The sequence below is a fragment of the Rattus norvegicus genome, chromosome 7 (genome assembly GCF_036323735.1).
Source record: "Rattus norvegicus strain BN/NHsdMcwi chromosome 7, GRCr8, whole genome shotgun sequence".
In the NCBI taxonomy this organism is placed as follows: domain Eukaryota; kingdom Metazoa; phylum Chordata; class Mammalia; order Rodentia; family Muridae; genus Rattus; species Rattus norvegicus.
The window spans coordinates 68,463,635-68,483,468 of NC_086025.1; the positions used below are offsets into that span (position 1 = coordinate 68,463,635).

The window sequence follows — 19,834 nt, forward strand, 5'->3', positions numbered from 1 at the left end:
GTCCAGACACCGCCCGAATCTGAAGGGACCCAGTCAAACAGCTCCCTGTACCCAAATCCTGTGGAAGGGAGAGCTAGACACTCAGCGGGGCAGAAATGCCTGGGAAGCCAGAGGAGACTACTCTCTGCCCACATTTCTGACTCTAGAGGAAAACACCTAGCGCCATCTGGGCCCCCTGCACAGGTTCCCAAGCGAAGGCGGGGCAGGCCCTTCTGGTTGCTGCCCTCACGGAGAGCTGAAACCTGGCTCTGAGGAGCGACTCCAGGCCTGAGACCAGAGGTAAGACCAACTTTTCTGCTCCAAGTTACCTGCCTGGTGGACTCAGGACACACGCCCACAGGAACACCTGAAGACCAGAAGACAGGAACAACCACATGCCTGAAAGCAGAACACTCTGTTCCCATAACTGGCTGAAAGAGAACAAGAAAACAGGTCTACAGCACTCCTGACACACAGGCCTATAGGACGGTCTAACCACCATCAGAAATAGCAGAACAAGGTAACATCAGAGACAACATGATGGCAAGAGTCAAGCGCAGGAACCCAAGCAACAGAAGAAACCAAGACTACATGGCATCATCAGAGCCCAATTTTTCCCACCAAAGCAAACACTGACTATCCAAACACACCAGAAAAGCAAGATCTAGATTTAAAATCACATTTGATCATGATGCTGGAGGACTTCAAGAAAGACATAAAGAATTCCCTTAGAGAAACGCAGGAAAACACAAATAAACAAGTAGAAGCCTATAGAGAGGAAATGTAAAAATTCCTGAAAGAATTACAGGAAAATACAATCAAACAGGTGAAGGAATTAAAAATGGAAATAGAAGCAATAAAGAAAGCACAAAGGGAGACAACCCTGGATATAGAAAACCAAAGGAAGAGAAAAGGAGCCATAGATACAAGCATCACCAACAGAATGCAAGAGATAGAAGAAAGAATCTCAGGAGCAGAAGATTCCATAGAAATCATCCACACATCTGTCAAAGATAATGTAAAATGGAAAAAGCAACTGGTCCAAAACATACAGGAAATCCAGGATTCAGTGAGAAGATCAAACCTAAGGATAATAGGTATAGAAGAGAGTGAAGACTCCCCAACTCAAAGGACCAGTAAATATCTTCAACAAAATCATAGAAGAAAACTTCCCTAACCTAAAGAAAGCAATGCCCATCAACATACAAGAAGCCTACAGAAGTCCAAATAGATTGGACCAGAAAAGAAACTCCTCTCGTCACATAATTGTCAAGACACCAAATGCACAAAACAAAGAATATTAAAACAGTAAGGGAAAAAGGTCAAGTAACATATAAAGGCAGACCTATTATAATTACACTAGACTTATCACGAGAGACTATGAAAGCCAGAAGATCCTGGACAGATGTCTTACAGACCCTAAGAGAACACAAATGCCAGCCCAGGTTACTATATCCAGCAAAACTCTCAATTAACATAGATGGAGAAACTAAGACATTCCGTGACAAAACCAAATTTACACAGTGTCTTTCTACAAATCCAGCCCTACAAAGGATAATAAATGGTAAAGCCCAACACAAGGAGGCAAGCTACACCCTAGAAAAAGCAAGAAACTAATTGTCTTGGCAACAAAACAAAGAGAAGAAAAGCACACAAAGTTAATCTCACCTCCAAACACAAATATAACAAGAAGCAGCAATCACTATTCCTTAATATCTCTCAACATCAATGGTCTCAACTCCCCAATAAAAAGACACAGATTATAAACTGGATACGCAACGAGGACCCAACATTTTGCCACCTACAGGAAACACACCTCAAGACAAAGACAGACACTACCTCAGAGTAAAAGGCTGGAAAACAACTTTCCAAGCAGATGGTCTGAAGAAGAAAGCTGGAATAGCCACTCTAATATCGAATAAAGTCGATTTTCAACCAAAAGTCATCAAAAAAGATAAGGAAGGACACTTCATATTCATCAAAGGAAAAATCCACCAAGATGAACTCTCAATCCTAAATCTCTATGCTCCAAATACAAGGGCACCTACATACATAAAAGAAACCTTACTAAAGCTCAAAGCACACATTGCACCTCATACAATAATAGTAGGAGATTTCAACACCCCACTCTCATCAATGGACACATCATGGAAACAGAAACTAAACAGAGACATAGACAGACTAAGAGAAGTCATGAACCAAATGGATTTAACAGATATTTATAGAACATTCTATCCTAAAACAAAAGGATATACCTTCTTCTCACCACCTCATTGTACTTTCTCCAAAATTGACCATATAATCTATCATAAAATAGGCCTCAACAGATACAGAAAGATAGAAATAGTCCCATGCATCCTGTAAGACCATCACAGGCTAAAGCTGGTCTTCAATAACAATAAGGAAAAGAAATTAAAGCCTTCTTAGAATTTAATGAAAATGAAGGTACAACATACCCAAACTTATGGGACAGAATGAAAGCTCTGCTAAGAGGAAAACTCACAGCTCTGAGTGCCTGCAGAAAGAAACAGGAGAGAGCATATGTCAGCAGCTTGACAGCACACCTAAAAGCTCTAGAACAAAAAGAAGCACACACACACAGGAGGAGTTGAACGCAGGAACTATTCAAACTCAGAGCTGAAATCAACCAAGTAGAAACAAAAAGGACTATGCAAAGAATCAACAGAACCAAAAGTTGGTTCTTTGAGAAAATCAATAAGATAGATAAACCCTTAGCCAGACTAACCACAGGATACAGAAGAGTGTGTCCAAATTAACCAAATCAGAAATGAAAAGGGAGACATAGCAACAGAATCAGAGGAAATTCAAAAATTATTAGATCCTACTATAAAAGCCTATATTCAACAAAACTTGAAAATCTGGAGGAAATGGACAATTTCCTAGACAGATACCAGGTACCGCAGTTAAATCAGGAACAAGTAAACCATTTAAGCACCCCCATAACTCCTAAACAAATAGAAACAGTCATTAAAGGTCTCCCAACCAAAAAGAGCCCAGGTCCAGATGGGTTCAGTGCAGAATTCTGTCAGCCCTTCATAGAAGACCTCATACTAATACTATCCAAAGTATTCTGTGAAATTGAAAGAGAGGGAGCACTACTGAATTCCTTCTATGAAGCCACAATTACTCTTATACCTAAACCACACAAAGACCCAACAAAGAAAGGGAACTTCAGACCAATTTTCCTTATGAATATCGACGCAAAGATACTCAATAAAATTCTTGCAAACCCAATCCAAGAGCACATCAAAACAATCATCCATCATGATCAAATAGGCTTCATTGCAGGGATGCAGGGATGGTTTAATATACAGAAAACCATCATTGTAATCCATTATATAAACAAACTGAAAGATAAAAACCACATGATATTTCATTAGATGCTGAGAAAGCATTTGACAAAATTCAACACCACTTCATGATAAAAGCCCTAGAAAGAACAGGAATTCAAGGCCCATACCTAAACATAGTAAAAGCTATATACAACAGCAAACCAGTAGCTAATATTAAGCTAAATGGAGAGAAACTTGAAGCAATCCCACTAAAATCAGGGACTAGACAGGGCTGCCCACTCTCTCCCTACTTATTCAATATAGTTCTTGAAGTTCTAGCCAGAGCAATCAGACAACAAAAGGAGATCAAAGGGATACAGATTGGAAAGAAAGAAGTCAAAATATGACTGTTTGCAGACAATATGATTGTATACTTAATTGATCCGAAAAGTTCCACCAGAGAACTACTAAACCTGATAAAAACCTTCCGCAACGTGGCTGGGTATAATATTTCCTCAAATAAATCAGTAGCCTCCCTCTACACAAAAGAGAAACAATCTGAGAATGAAATTAGGGAAATGATACCCTCCATAATAGTCTTAACTAATATAAAGTACTTTAGTGTGTCTTTAACCAAGCAAGTGAAACATCCATATGATAAGAACTTCAAGCCTCTGAAGAAAGAAATTGAAGAAGATCTCAGAAGATGGAAAGATCTCCCATGCTCATGGATTGGCAGGATTAATATAGTCAAAATAGCCATTTTACCAAAAGTTATCTAAAGATTCAATGCAATGCCCATCAAAATTCCAACCCAATTCTTCATAGAGTTAGAAAGAACAATTTGCAAATTCATCTGGAATAACAAAAACCTAGGATAGCTAAAACTATCCTCAACAATAAAAGGGCTTCCGGGGGAATCACTGTCCCTGAACTGAAGCAATATTACAGAGCAATAGTGATTAAAAACTGTATGGCATTTGTACAGACAGATAGACCAGTAGAATAGAATTGAAGACCCAGAAATGAACCCACACGTATGGTCACTTGAATTTTTACAAAGGAGCCCAAACCCAAAGGAGCCCAAAGGAGTGGAAGAAAGATAGCATTTTCAGCAAATGGTGCTGGTTCAACTGGAGGTCAGCATGTAGAAGAATGCAGATCGATCCATTCTTATCACCCTGAACAAAGCTTAAGTCCAAGTGGATCAAGTATCTCCACATCAAACCATATACACTCAAACTAATAGAAGAAAATGTGGGGAAGAATCTCAAACACATGGGCACTGGACAAAATTTCCTGAACAAAACACCAATGGCTTATGCTCTAAGATCAAGAATTGACAAATGGGATCTCATAAAACTGCAAAGCTTCTGTAAGGCAAAGGATACTGTTTTTAGGACAAAATGGCAACCAACAGATTGGGAAAAGATCTTTACCAATCCTACAACTGGTAGAGGGCTTATATCCAAAATATACTAAGAACTCAAGAAGTTAGACTGCAGGGAGACAAATAACCCTATGTTCAGAGCCAAACAGAGGATTCACAGCTGAGGAATGCCATATGGCTGATAAGCACCTAAAGAAATGTTCAACATCTTTAGTCATAAGGGAAATGCAAATCAAAACAACCCTGAGATTTCACCTCACACCAGTGAGAATGGCTAAGATCAGAAACTCAGATGACAGCAGATGCTGGCGAGGATGTGGAGAAAGAGGAACACTCCTCCATTGTTGGTGGGATTGCAGACTGGTACAACCATTCTGGAAATCAGTCTGGAGGTTCCTCAGAAAATTGGAGATTGAACTGCCTGAGGATCCAGCTATCCCTCTCTTGGGCATATACTCAAAAGATGCCTCAACATAAGAAAAGACACATGTTCCACTATGTTCATAGCAGCCTTATTTATAGTAGCCAGAAGCTGGAAAGAACCCAGATGCCCTTCAACAGAGGAATGGATACAGAAAATGTGGTACATCTACACAATGGAATATTACTCAGCTATCAAAAACAACGGCTTTATGAAATTCACAGGCAAAAGGATGAAACTGGAAAATATCATCCTGAGTAAGGTAACCCACCCTGTCCCCAGGATAGTATGGAGTTTAAGAAGAAATATTTTCATATCCAATTTACGATCAAGCATCTGTGTAAGCTTAGATTTTTTAAAACGTACTTTAATAAATGTTGGAGCCCCCTCTCTAGCCCCTCTCTGGCCCACTATCCAAAGGCAGTAGGGAAAAGATGGAGCATAGGACAGGGGGTGAGGACCTGTTTAGAGGTCATTCCTTGGGGCGATTCCAGCCTCCATTGTCAGGATGCTCACAGTCCAGTTCAGAGAGTATCTCCAAACTGAATCAACAGTGGTGGTGGCACAACTCCTCTGAAATAGTCAGTCCTCTGTTATGTCAGCATGAGCCAGCGGGAGTGACCAGAACCAGCCAGAAAACCAGAAGTGCTCTGCTCTGCCTCTCTCAACAAAGTGAAGATCAAAGAAGACAGGAGACCATTGAGTCGCTGCTAGGCTAGCCATGCAAGTGTCTGGGAGTCTTTCTGTTACTCTCTCCAATCATCTCGTGTCCTCTCACTGGTCTTGCTTTAGCAGAACATCACACGAGTCTGCATCACCTGGCAACCAGAATCCATTTCTTATCTGTTTTTCAAGCCTAAAAGCAGTGAGCCTCATCAGCATCCTTTTAGTTAGAATGGATATTGAAGTTGTCAGATCATATTCCATTGTCTTTTGGATCCTGAGAATGTAGGAGAGTCAGTCATTGGGAGAGAGTTGAATTTGGGCATTAAAAACAGATGGTCCCTTTGCGATCAGGGAATGGCATAAGAGTAATGGGAAAGGAAATTGAATCAATTTCAGAGATTAAGCATTTTGTTAATATTTAATAATCCCTTGGGTTCATGTGTTTGTGTGTGCATGTATGTATGTACATAGGTGTACTCACTTGTGCTTGTGTTTCTGAAGTCAGAGATGAAGTTGTATCTCTTCCTGGAATGCGCTCTACTTTATTTTACGTAGACAATCTTCCACTGAACCTGGAGCTTGTCAATTTTGGCTACTCTGTCCAGCCAGAGATCTGCCTGTCTTTGCCAGGAACTGGTACTATAAATGGGTACTGCGGCCCAGCTTTTTATGCGGGTGCTGGGGACCTGAACTCAGGTCATCAGCACAACAAGCAGTTGTGCTGGCTTTTGTCCTCTCAGCTAGCATCACCTGGGAAAGGCATTAAATTGAGGAGTGCCTCCAACAGATGGACCTGTGGGAGTTTTTCTGGGGGCATTTTTCTGATTAATGATTGATATGGGCAGGCCTACTCCACTGTAGGTGGTACCATCCCAAAACAAGGTGCCCTTGGGAGCTTGGGGCTTCGAGGCAGAAATGGGGATTAACTACAACACACAGATCTCATCCTCATGACCTCATCTAAGTTTAATTGCTGTATGCTTAAATATCACCACATGAATTTTGGGCTAAAGCTTCTAACCCATGAATTAAGTTTGATACAGTTCTTAGTATATAGGGGTAAGCTAGAGATAGCCACTTTATAATTTATATATGTGTGTGTGTGTGTGTGTGTGTGTGTGTGTGTGTGTGTCTGTGACTCTGGAGACCAGAAGTGGGGGTGTCCAATCACTCAGGACTGGAGTTACAGGCTGCTGTGAACTGCCTGAGGTGGGTACTGGGAACTGAACTCATTCTCTGAAAGAGCGGCAAGTGCTCTTAACCTCAGGGCTGTCTCTCAGCTCCAAGGTCCTCATGTTTGTCATGACGCTTATTAAATTCTTTTCCCTGGTTCTAGTTTGTCTTCCCAAGCATATACTGGGGTTCGCTTCTGCTCTCTGGCTCTCTGAAGGGTAGTAGTGTTCACTGAAATTCCTTATAATGTAAGAATTATAATACTTATTACCTGAGCGGGTGGAGATGATCGTTTGAGTCTTGTATTAATTTATTTCCAAGATCTTTTCAGTGTCGTAGGATTGGATTGCTGGGTGAGCCCCCATCTTTTCTGCTCACGGAATCTGGTGCCCGAAACCTCAGTGCACATCACTTCATTCCACCATTCAGTTTTTCTCTTCAACCCTTCTGGTATCTTAATTTGTTGTTGTTTTTACAGTGTTCCAGTTAACTATTTTAAGTTTTGACTCCAATCTTAACTTCGTGAAATTTGCTAATTTATAGTTTCAAGCTTTAATTGACTAGACCTGTACAGGTCAAGGGTACAGTCTGCTACCTCGAGTCGTGACCTGTCAGATGAGGGTAATGATCTATTTGTGTTCAGTACTTGCCTCTTTTCCCTTTGTTGGGAAGAAGTACATTCTTGCTTGTTTAATGAGGAGCAAAGGGCAGTATTTTCAGAAATAGTATTTTCAGAAATATGTGATCCTCAAGAGGAAACATTCTTTTGCAGTGAAATATGCTTTCCAGACATTTTGAAAAAATTGAGACCCAAAATAAGAGAGATAGAAATGTAGTGTTTTAGGGTTAAATGTTATCTCAAATATTCTGACAAGTATTTTTCAGAACATGGTTTCCTTTATTTGAAGTTGAAAGTTTTCAATGAATAAAAATATCTAATATTCCAAAGAGATTCCTACTGGTGAACAACCACAAAATGAATTTAAAAATAATAGTGGAAGCAATTCTAGTTTTAGTATATAGAACATTGGTTTTATAGTTTTACATTTTGCTTTATTTTTATTTAATTAGATTGGGCAGGGCTTCTCTAGAAGCCCACCTTTAATTGAGGTATTTAAAAATATAATTGAAGTCAAAACAAATTCAAATTACCAAAATGATAATTATAATATATATACAAGCACAATTTCTTAACTACAGAAAAGAAAGACGTATTCACACATTTGGTAATGCTTGTTTCATAGCATATATTTCTTTGAGTATTATGATTAATGCCCATTTGTATACATACTAAAATTCAAGTTTATTGTAGATGTATTAAGTTTGCTTTTGACTTTCCAGTAATAACAGTGTAGTTCTCTAGAGAAGCTTTATTAACTGTGTGTGTGTGTGTGCGCGCGCGTGCACATTTAAACTCAGAGGAAACTCATATTTAGTCTGCCATATTCCCTTTTGCTTCTAATAACATTATGAAGATAAGAGTAACTTCTTTCTTTTGCTTTAGAATGTTTGCTGTCTCTTGTATACCAGAGTTTTTGGACTGTGGTAGCATTGAGTGGCTTTTGGCTGGAATGTTTATTATGACATCACTGTAATCTGATGCAGATTGTGATTTCTGATGGTTTCAGTGTTAAATATTTTTATAATTATGCTATTTTTGGCAGTTCATGTAAGTTTTTTTCACATCTCCTTCATGTACGTGTTTTACTTCTGGACTTTTGAGGCAAACACGTTCCAAAAATTAATAATGTGCTTTTATTGGATTTTTTTTTTTAATTAACTTGAGTATTTCTTATATACATTTCGAGTGTTATTCCCTTTCCCGGTATCCGGGCAAACATCCCCCTCCCCCCTCCCCTTCCTTATGGGTGTTCCCCTCCCCATCCTCCCCCCATTGCCGCCCTCCCCCCATAGTCTAGTTCACTGGGGGTTCAGTCTTAGCAGGACCCAGGGCTTCCCCTTCCACTGGTGCTCTTACTAGGATATTCATTGCTACCTATGAGGTCAGAGTCCAGGGTCAGTCCATGTATAGTCTTTAGGTAGTGGCTTAGTCCCTGGAAGCTCTGGTTGCTTGGCATTGTTGTACATATGGGGTCTCGAGCCCCTTCAAGCTCTTCCAGTTCTTTCTCTGATTCCTTCAACGGGGGTCCTATTCTCAGTTCAGTGGTTTGCTGCTGGTAATAATGTGCTTTTATGTTAATATTGTGCAGAAGTATCTGACTGGACATTTTCAGTTCAGTTTTTGAACTAAGGGTAGTTATAGCTATGTTTGGTCACAGTCGTAGTCTTCAAGTATTTGAGGTCTGAAGAATAACCCCAGCTAACAGAAGATGCCATTTTAGGTGTATGAATGATGTTTTTTTTTTTTTTTTTTTTTTTTGTTTTGTTTTGTTTTGTTTTTTCCGGAGCTGGGGACCGAACCCAGGGCCTTGCGCTTCCTAGGCAAGCGCTCTACCACTGAGCTAAATCCCCAACCCCAGAAGATGCCATTTTAAAGATTGAATTATAAAGTTGTTTTGCGGAATGAAACACTGTGGAATTATGCATTTTCTTAAAATTGAAAAAAGTTTTTGCAGATTGCCTTTGTTTATGATGTCTAATATTTTGGCTTTTGTGTATACGAAGTTTCAGACAATATTTTCCCTAATGTGTCACTAGTAGCTGAAGTTACCTGTGTTGTAAAATACTCACCTTTTTTTGGGGTGTATTTTTCTTTTATTGAATAAGGATTTTCTCTAGTTTTATTGAATGTATGTGTGTGTTACGCATATTTGTATTGTGTGAGGGTGGGTGCTGTGGTATATGTGTGTGTGTGTGTGTGTGTGTGTGTGTGCGCTCATGTGGAGTCCAGATGTTAATGCCAAGTGTGTTCCTTTGCTGCTCTAGTGTATATTTACTGCGGCATGGTCTCTTGCTAAACCTGGAGCTTGCTGACTTTGCTAGTCTCAACAGCCACCTTGCCCTGGTGATGCTGTCTGCTTCTCGAATCCTGGGAATAGGTGGAGTACCATGTCTGGCTTTTTAGTAGATGCTGGGAATACAACTCTTTTCTTCACACATATGTGGCAAGTTTTTACCCATGGAGCCTTATATCCAGCCCTGAAATTTTGTTTTATATACTTTTTGAGATTTACTTATTTTAATTTTATGTGTATAGATGTTTTTCCTGCATATATATCTGTGCACCACATGCATGCTGGTACCCTAGAGGTCGAAAGAGGGTGTTGGATCCCCTGCACCTAGAATTACATACAGTTGTGAGCAGACATATGGGTGTTGGGAATCAAACTCAGGTCCTCAAAAAAGCAGCCTAATAGGCATTTTCTCTCCCTTGGTGATGAAGATATTGGCCAGATTAGACCAGATTAAAAGTAGATAGAGACAGGTTTATCACAGCTTTCTGGTGGGTCCTTGATCAGTGAGACACTGAAGGCCACACAGTGAAGGCCAGGGAAGTTATACAGGGATTTTATAGTGATTAGGTGAGGAGTGCTGGTGTGCCAGCTAGGAGCTGGGATTGTGACTATACATGGGGGTACTCTTGGGTGGGTTGCCCAAGATGAGGAGTGGAGATGAGGAGTGATGATGATGTGTTAGCCCAGAGTTTTTTCTGTGTGGGCTGGGTAGGAGGAAGGAGGACAGAGGGGATGAGCAGGGGTTCTAACCTAACAGCCCAATGCTGTTAATGGCTAAGTCATCTTTCCAGCCCTTAAATTTTTCTTTTTGAATGTTCTTTTCATACTTTTTATTTGCTCCAGTACATTTAGACCAGCCAATTTAGTAATTGTTTTTTTTTTGTTTTAATTCTTTTTGTGTGAATGAAATAAAAAGTAACTTTCCCCTAATTATGATTATAAATGTCACAGTAATTATTGAGTAGTGAAGTGGCAGGCAGGGTATTATCATTTAACCTTTGTGTGGGTACTTTTCTCATGGCATGTTTGTGCATTGTAGGTTAAAAGAATAGTGAGTTGACGATACTCACCTTATTTATCTATTTTCCTTTTCTTATACCTGCTTCCTTTTACATTTAACTAGTATGTATGTATGTGTAGTGAGTTTTAAGGTCTAACTTACCATGTTTTCTCAAATGGAATGACTCTCTTCTTTCTGTTACTTAAAAAATATAAAGAAAAAATACTGCATGGAACTAGTTATATTTGTTTTTGATAGATTTTTGGAATCCTTCAGGATAGGCATTATAACTAATTACCTTAGGAAATAAGTTCACTAATTAAGACATATGACAATTATATAAGCATTGATATAAGACAAGATTAATACTTATTTACATTTTATAAATAAGGAAATAAATAAAAATATGCAACTTAAGTTTCAACAATATCCGTATCAAACCAGTGTAAACTTTATATCTAATACAAATAACAACTTAGTAAGCATTGTTAAGTCAGATGTAAAAATTGTAAGAATTGTGACATTAATAATAATTAAAGATAAATAAGATGGCTACTTGATTTTAAATAATTAGAATTTTAACATATAAGCCAGAGAGCTGGACATTAATTCCATTTATTTTGTGTTTGGTTATAGAAATCATTAAAAATGAATTAATTTCCATTAATTTTTATTTATGGTCATGTAGTTTTGTAAAGCCATATAAGAATTCTTTGGCTATTGTCAGGTAATTTGTTTTGGTACCAGCTAAAGAAAGAAGCTTTAAGATTGTGTGTGTGTGTGTGTGTGTGTGTGTGTGTGTGTGTACGTGTACGTGCGTGTTGTACATTATATTCTCTACCTCAGTCTACCCTATTCCTTTGGTTTCTTGCTGAATCTGGAACTTGGAGCTTTTGGCTAGGTTGGCTGTCATGAAGCACTATTGATCTTTCCGTCTCTTCGCTCTGTGCTAGGGGTCCAGGTGTGTGCAGCACCATGTGTGGCCTGTTAGGTGTGGGCTGGGATCTGCAGTCCTCATGTTGTTTATCAAGTGCTGTTAACTGCTGAGCAGCTCCCCAGACCTGAAGTTAGTTATTGTTAAGTGCTGTTTGCAAATGCAAAATTTGAAAATTGGTTACATAGATGTCAGAGCTAAAATATTAGTGTCTCACTTTTAGTAATCATAAATTCATACACTGACCAAAATGTCCTAGTCCTTGAATGTAATCAGTGTTTCTTTTTCCTTTAAAATAAAAAATAGGATGACCATGAAAGCTGTGGTTCTAATTCCACCAACCGTAGTACTGCTGAGAACACAAAATCATCCACGAAACTCCGAAGGATTCAGCAGGCCGCTCCTACAGACCCTGACTTACCACCAGGTAACTTGTAGTTTGTACATTGTTATTACTGACCATGTGGAAGTGCTGTGGAATATATATTTTCAGTGTCATTTGTTATAGAATGCTTAGGTCATATGCACATGTGCTTCAGAACATGTCAGGTCCAGAGCCCTCACAGATGCCTTCCAGTCATATCCTGGTCCGTTCTTTGTAGCACGTTAGGCTGAGCCTCTTCAGCAGAGACTCAGTTTCTCTGCTCTGCTTTGTGCTGAGAGCTGAGAGAAGACACTGGGCCATTGAGTAACTGGATGGTTTAAAAGTCCCCAGGGAAACTATAGAATACTGTAGCTGTAGCTGAAAGAAACCTTAGCTGCCACCTTTTAAACTTCCTGATGTCTTCATTTACCTGAGATGGTAGTGAATTGCAAACAAACACTTTCTTGGCAAACATTTCATGAAGAAAAAGGTTATTTTATGTTAGCATTATAGTCAAATGCGTTGCTGCCTTCCCAGTTACCTGTTAGTCATTTCTCCTTTGGTTTTAAAATTTGTATTGGTCACTGGTTTTGTGCACTGTAGTGGAGGTTGGTGCCCGTGCTGTTGTGCTTACGTTTGTAGGTTCTCTGCTAGTTTAATTCAGGCAGTGTCAGAGGTTAGACTTAGCATAGTCTAACCTGACACTCCCGGCACACTCATGTGGTCAGAGTTACTGTTGCCCTGGAGATTAGCATCCTTAGCAGATGCTCTAGGCAACTTAGTGCGACGACTTATATAACTGTCTAGCAGAGGTGGCAATCCATCTGGCATTTAGTTCCTTTGAACTGAAGAAAGTGCCACAAGATAGTTTTAAATGTTTTCAGATTTGCTTAGTATATTTCCAGAAGTTTCTCTAGCTCCTTGAAAAAAAATTAAACTGTAGTTTATTCTAATTTATTAAATATGTAAATATTTCTTCACATTTGACCATGTGTCTCCTTAAAATTTCCAGCATCACCCATCATATATAAAACTTGTCTTTTGTTCTTGTCTCTCTTGTGTCCTCTTTTGTATCTTTCTTCCTTTCTGTCAGCTTTAGGTTAACTGAGGTTCGTTCAGTAGTTTGTTTTTCTTAGAAAGACCTCAGAATGTTACTAACTCCAGATAGAACCTTTCTAAAGCTGACTTGTTGTGAACTGGGATTCTAGACATTTAACAACTCTTTAGAACCAGCATTAGGATTTACACCGCTAGAATTATGACAGTTGGCCTATTTTTAGTGTGATAAAACAGAGCTGTGTTCTACCTGGGTGGCTTGAGTTAACATGTGCTTTTTACCCTGCATGCAAAGTTAGGAAGTTGTTAAGCAACTGGATTTCTTGGCCAAATGCTGGGAAGCAGATCAGATAATTTTTTGTTAAAGAGAGAAAAAGGAAAATTTGAGAATCAGATTGGATAAACAGAGACCATTTGTTTAAAGGATGACCTATTATTCTGCCTTGATTTCTTTCATGATAGAGGCAAACTCCTATTTGTAGCTTTCCTACGGCAAAGTGTGTCTCTTTGGTTATAGTTTTGAAGTTGGGATATTTGTATGCATTCAAATATAATTACATTTAAATTTTTTATGCGTATGGGTGTTTTGCCTACACAATTGTCTGTGTACTGCTTGTGTTCCTGCTGCCTGCAGAGGTCAGAAGAGAGCCCAAGGGCTGGAGTTAAAAGGTTTGAGCTGGGCTCTACTGGAAGAATAACTAGTGTTCTTAACAGTGGAATCATCTTGCCAGCTTCTCCAGAAATGAGTTTAAGAAAAGTAGTGGTGCTGTCAGTAGACAGGCACTTGTTTTTCTGTCTTGTTGGATAAATAGCTTTCTAAAAGGCAAAAAGCAGGAGCTGTATCTAGAACAGTCTTTCAGATTATGTGTCTTGACCACTTAGTACATTGTTAATGCCATTCAGTGGGTAACAGTAAGCATTTGTTTTTTAAAATAAATACCTTAAGATAGAAAAACTTCAAGCTAAGTAAAAGTAAGATCTTAGGAAACGTGCCTGCATGCATGTGCTTGTGGTGTGATTGATGATGTATTTCTGACTGGATGAAGGTCAGAATCTAATGGATTTGAAGCGTATTGTTTTGTTTACAGTCAGAGTCTATTAATTAACTTACATATTTCTATATGAAATATTTTCTCTTTTAAATTGTATGTTAGGAAGCTCAGAGATAAATTTATGTTTTGCTCTATAAATGTAGTGCACACACATACTTTACTCAAATATTTAAGGTTTGGTTAAGCTCAAACTATATATTCATTGGGCCAGAAACTATAATTTAAAATCTTTGATCTTCAATAGCATAATAGTAAGCAACCACATTCTGTGAAGGGCCACTTAAATATGTGTAGCCATATGTTTTTGCCAGGCTTCTGATAATATTGTGAAACAAGCCATAAATGATTAATAAAAGTAATGAATGTGGCTGTGTGCCAATAAACCTTGAGTCTTGACAAATTTTGTTCAGCCTATAATATTGTTCATACCATCCTCTGACCACCATGCAAATGATTAGACGAATGTAATCATTGATAGGTTTTAGTTTTCAGTTACTTTTTTTTTTTTTTTTTTGGTTTTATCTTTTCTAAGCTCTGCTTTTATTCTTATTCTACCCTTGCTTCAGAGTGCTAAAGTAGCCATTCCCTCTGTGTACTTTTTCTAGGTTTTATGGCTATACTCGATAGGAAAGATCTTACATACAGTTGGAACTGCATTTTACTGTACACACACACACACACACACACACACACACACACACACACACACCTTGTTTTGTTTGTTACCTGGAAATTTTTCTTGGCCTACTAATAACTTGATTCCAGGATATTAGTTTATTTTATATTTTAAAAATTAGTACAGCCATTTGAGTAGTTTTTCTATAGTTTAATCTGTTTTTCTTTAGTATGTTTTCATTTTCTGTTTTGTAAAACAGTTTGACATACAGGTGTAGGTAGTTTTGCCCTTCTTGTTCCCACGGTGAGCTGCTGTCATGCCACTCACACGTCCCGGTTTCTGAGGCCAGCCTGCAGAGACAGCTGTCACTCACTTTGATCTCCTTAACCCCATAAAATGATAATACCAGAAACTTGTAATAACCAACAAGAATTATAACAGAACATCTCTAACCCCAAATGCCCACACAAAGAACATAAAACTCAGCTGATACAGACACAGGCTGCACATCTAGATGGGAGAAATGTGCCCACCTTACTCTGTTTCCTGTCTAGGAAATTCTTAGCTACGTGCGGCCTGTCCAGACCACATGGGTCAGCTCCATCGTCTAACACCCCCCCCCCCCCCCTTTACTCTCTAGAACTTTCAGCTCCGTCTTTCCTTCCACTGCCGGCCACAGGCTCTAGCCTCATCTGCTGATTAAGATTTCATGTGACCTCACCTGGGTATGGGCACCCTTCTTGAGGGAGCAGAAGAACAGACAGCAATTTACAACATGTTGGTAGCTAAATCCTTGCATACATGTCTTTATTTCCTTAAAGAAATGTTTGCTAATTTATAGAAATAAAATGTATGAGTAATTTTAAGGTTTACAGCATGGGTGACAAAATTATTGTGTATGATTCTTTGTTCTAGCAAAGTTTTGGTGCATTGCTGTTTATTTTAATTATTACAAGTCTTTGAATTTTTAGGTCAACAACTGCTATCTTATATATTTTATAAATAATTGAGGTTAATATTTTTCCATCTTATTTTTGTTTTGTCACTTTGTAAAAAAACTTAAAACAACATTTTCATTACATTTACTTCTTTTGTGTATGCGTGTGTGTTACACTGGTATCTTAGGTCATGTGTGGAAGACTCCTTAAAGAATTGCCTTTTTTTTTTTTTTGCCACCATGTAGGTCACGGGGTCAAGTTCAGGTCACTAGGCTTTTGAAGCAAGTTCCTTTACCTTCTGAGTCATCTTGCTATCCCTATCCCTGCATTCTTTATTTCTTTCCCTCACTGCTGTGCAACACAGGTATGTGCATGCATGTATGCAGTACATGCATGTGTATGCATAATGGCCAGAGGTTAGCATTGTTAGCATTGTTTTCTCTTGCTCTCCACTTTATCCTTTGAGACAGGGTCTACTCCTGAGACTGGTCTGCATCAGTTCAGCCAGACTGGCTGCCTGTGGAGGTCTAGGGATCCATGTGTTTATGTCTCCCCATCTCTGGGTTACAGATGTGTGCCACAGTATCAGACTCTCTTCCTGGGACTCAGAGTGGCAGACACTTTGCTCACTGAAGCAGCTCTCCAGTCCTGTAGTTTTTTGTTTTTTGTTTTTTGTTTTTTGTTTTTTTTTTGTTTTTTTTTTTTCAGGCAGTGTCTTGCCATATAGCACTGATTGGCCTAGACCTTGTCATGTAGAACAGATTAGTTTTGAACTCATGGAGATCAGCCTACACCACCCTGTTTGAACAGCCCTTTGTTCCTTACTCTTTTCTTTCAGTCTCTGTTTTCTCACTGCACTCATGTTTCTCCTCTACTGTGTGTCAGGATTCTGTGTTAGCGAGTGCAGTCAAATCCATCAGTTGGCTGCATTTCTCCTGCCTTCCTGTTCTGATATGTAACTTAGATATTTTTATTATGAAGGAGGACTACAGTGGTGGGAGTTATTTCAAAAAGAAGCTTTCCTTTGGATGCATGGCACAGTCAGCATGTAGTGACATTGTGCACTTCAGTTAATTGTCAATTAGTTCTTGAGATCATTTCTTGTTATGATGCCCTGGCAAGTCTGGAACTCTTCTTCCTCCTAGCTCAGCTCTAGAGTAGCTGGGAATATAGACATGGAGCGCCATAACAACTGTACACTAAGCAGGTAGAATCCAGACAAAGTATAGTATAGAAAACACTGATCATTGTGTAGAATCCAGTGTTAGCATTACTAAATATGGTCTCTGGTTTAATATATTGGTTCATGTTTCTTTATAGCATCTTTTAATGAAAGTACATGTTTGTCTGTCTGCTTGCCAAATTTAGGAACCTTAGTTTTTTCTTTACAGAATATTCTAAAATAATAGTCATTTTTCATGTACATTGCTTAGTAGTATTTCAAGAGTTCTTATTGGTAGACTTGTAGCTAATTGAGCTCTCTTTACTTTGTAGGATATGTGCAGAGTCTGATTAGACGAGTTGTAAATAATGTGAACATTGTTATAAATAATCTCATACTAAAATATGTTGAGGATGACATTGTTCTTTCTGTCAACATCACTTCTGCTGAATGCTATACCGTGGGTGAATTATGGGATCGTGCATTCATGGATATTTCTGGTGAGTAAATGTGAAGAAAATAGTGTTAGTGTATACTTTTCCATAAATGATAAAATACCATTTACTTCTTAGTCTTTCTTGGGGCGTTTTTGGTAGCTGTACTATAAGCATCAGGCATCTAATGCGGGAAAAGTACATGTATACAAAAATACATATATAACTATAGGAGGTTAATAGCAGTTTAAGAAACCATTAAACAGTTTAAAAATTTTCTTCCCTTTTACATCTCCAGTTGTTTCAACCATGATACAAAATGTTTTACAGTGAAAGGAGTTGTAGGACTAAAAACATATTTGCTTTTTAATGAAGCAAAGTGAGGGCGTTGCTTCACATACCTTTGTAAGAACATTTGGAAGTTGATCGTCTTGAGCTCTTAGCCATGACTCGCCTCTTTCTTCTGCTTGAGAGCTATATAGTGCTAGCACAAATTAATAACTGCCATTTACTGTGATCCTGCTGTGCCCTCCATGCAGGCAGACATTGCACTGCTTTCGTTTGAAGGAGAGGCTTTAATAAGTAATAGCATTGTATATGTTTGGTACATTCAGAAATGCATTCTAATTTTCCTTTGGCTCACAGTGATTTTCTCTTTTTTGTTTTTTTCTTAAGCAACTGATCTGGTACTGAGGAAGGCTATCAATTTTTCTGACTGTACAGTTTGTCTTGATAAACGAAATGCTAGTGGTAAAATCGAATTTTACCAGGATCCTTTATTATACAAATGTTCTTTCAGAACTCGCCTGCATTTTACATATGATAACCTAAATTCCAAGATGCCATCTGTTATTAAAGTGAGTATCTCTGTTTCTAGATAACTTTATTTTGTTTATTGGTTTTTGTGCTTGGTAATTATAATGCATGGTAATTATAATGAAAATAATCAGAGGGAAAATGAACTTCATTAATATATGTGCTATTTGTTTTTATAAAAAGTTAAATGTATTGGTTTTTAGATTTTTCACCTTTTTGTATGATGTGTTCTGGTAGAGATATTTTGGAGGCAACCTTTTTTGTAACGATAAATTTCCTTTTTAGTCTTGTTATCTGTTACTAGTCTTTATTTAAGTAATGAGGAGTAAAAAGCAGCACAAGGCCCGAGACCCAGTACTACTCAGGAACTTCAGTGTAGCAGCTGTCTGTGTTTTGGTCCTTATAATTTGCCTGACGTAATATGACGTCTAGTCATGTTCTTACGCTGTTTTATAGGGTATGATCTGATAACCTAACCCATACTTTAGTCTGCTGCCTCAAAACTTCTGCTGCTGCTATTGAAACTGCTCTAACTCTGTAGCCCAGGCCATCCTGCAGTTCACTGTATCAGACTGGCCCCAAAGTTAGTGACGGTTTTATTGTCCTAGGTTTCTGTGTGCTGACCATGAGCTACCATTGCAGGGCAAGAACTACCTTTTGACTCATTGTTTCAATATCTAAATAAAATTTTAGCCTTCTGGAGTTTTTCCAGGATATGTCTTTTGATTCATGTACATATTTGTTATTTTCCAAAGTACTATGTCATTTCAATGTATGTGACACTATATACATTGTATATAAGCATAAATCTTGTTTTATTACCCACTAATTTTCTGAACATTATCACTTTTTATGAACATGCCTGCATAAACATTAGATTTTATACTATATTTTAATAAAGCATACTTGTAAAAAATATAAAAACATTTTTTTTGAGTCTTTGAAAACTTGATTCCCAAGAACCTTGGAATTTTCAGCTTGAAAAGACCTTAAGGAACCTTTTAATTTTCTGGATGTGGAAACCAGGGTCCAGATAAGTAATTAGGTTGATATTGTGTAAGTTAATGGTGGCACTGAACAATGCTGGATGCCTGATTGCTGGTTTAGGGCTGTTCCAACTTCAAACAGGACACTACACTTTGCTGTTAGAATATTATGAAATATATTTCTGAGAACACATCCATAAATCTTTCTCTCATCATTAAATAGGAATTACTATTATTTTTCCCTTTTATTGGAAATAGTTTTTTCCCCTCATTTAATATATTCTGATTATGGTTTCCCCTCTTTCTACTCTTAGTTTCTTCTTAGTTCCCCTCCCATCCAGATCCACCCCCTTCCATGCCTTTTCTGTCTCTTATTAGAAAACAGGCTTCTAAGAGATAATGATATGATAAAAAAATGAAATAAGATAAAACAAAAACTAACATTTTGGATTAGGACAAACAGAAGAAAAGGCAAGAAAAGGCAGAAGAAACAGATACAGATGCAGAGATCCACTCATTTGCACACTCAGGAATCCCATAGCAGCCTAGTTAGTAGAACATATCTCAACAGCCTTGGGGCTAGCCTCATTCTAGTTGTTCAGGACCCACATGAAAGTCAAGCTATACATCTATGTATTT

The 19,834-nt window shown here is 38.3% G+C and overlaps 1 protein-coding gene across 15 annotated transcripts in view; it reads left to right on the plus strand.

The window, feature by feature from the left end:
* Vps13b (vacuolar protein sorting 13 homolog B) overlaps positions 1-19,834 on the plus strand; it is a 576,579-nt gene that overhangs the window by 26,639 nt on the left and 530,106 nt on the right. For 13 of the 15 annotated variants that reach the window (XR_010052974.1, XM_039079215.2, XM_039079218.2 and 10 more), the window contains exons 4-6: positions 12,078-12,198; positions 17,292-17,459; positions 18,069-18,250. Coding sequence is in view for 14 of the 15 variants with exons in the window: in XM_039079215.2 (XP_038935143.1) it covers positions 12,078-12,198; positions 17,292-17,459; positions 18,069-18,250 (471 nt within the window). In the remaining variant the exon portion in view is untranslated. Of the gene's footprint in view, positions 1-5,326; positions 5,949-12,077; positions 12,199-17,291; positions 17,460-18,068; positions 18,251-19,834 lie in introns of those variants that run through there. The other 2 variants (XM_039079216.2, XM_063263566.1) reach the window with 2 other exon arrangements.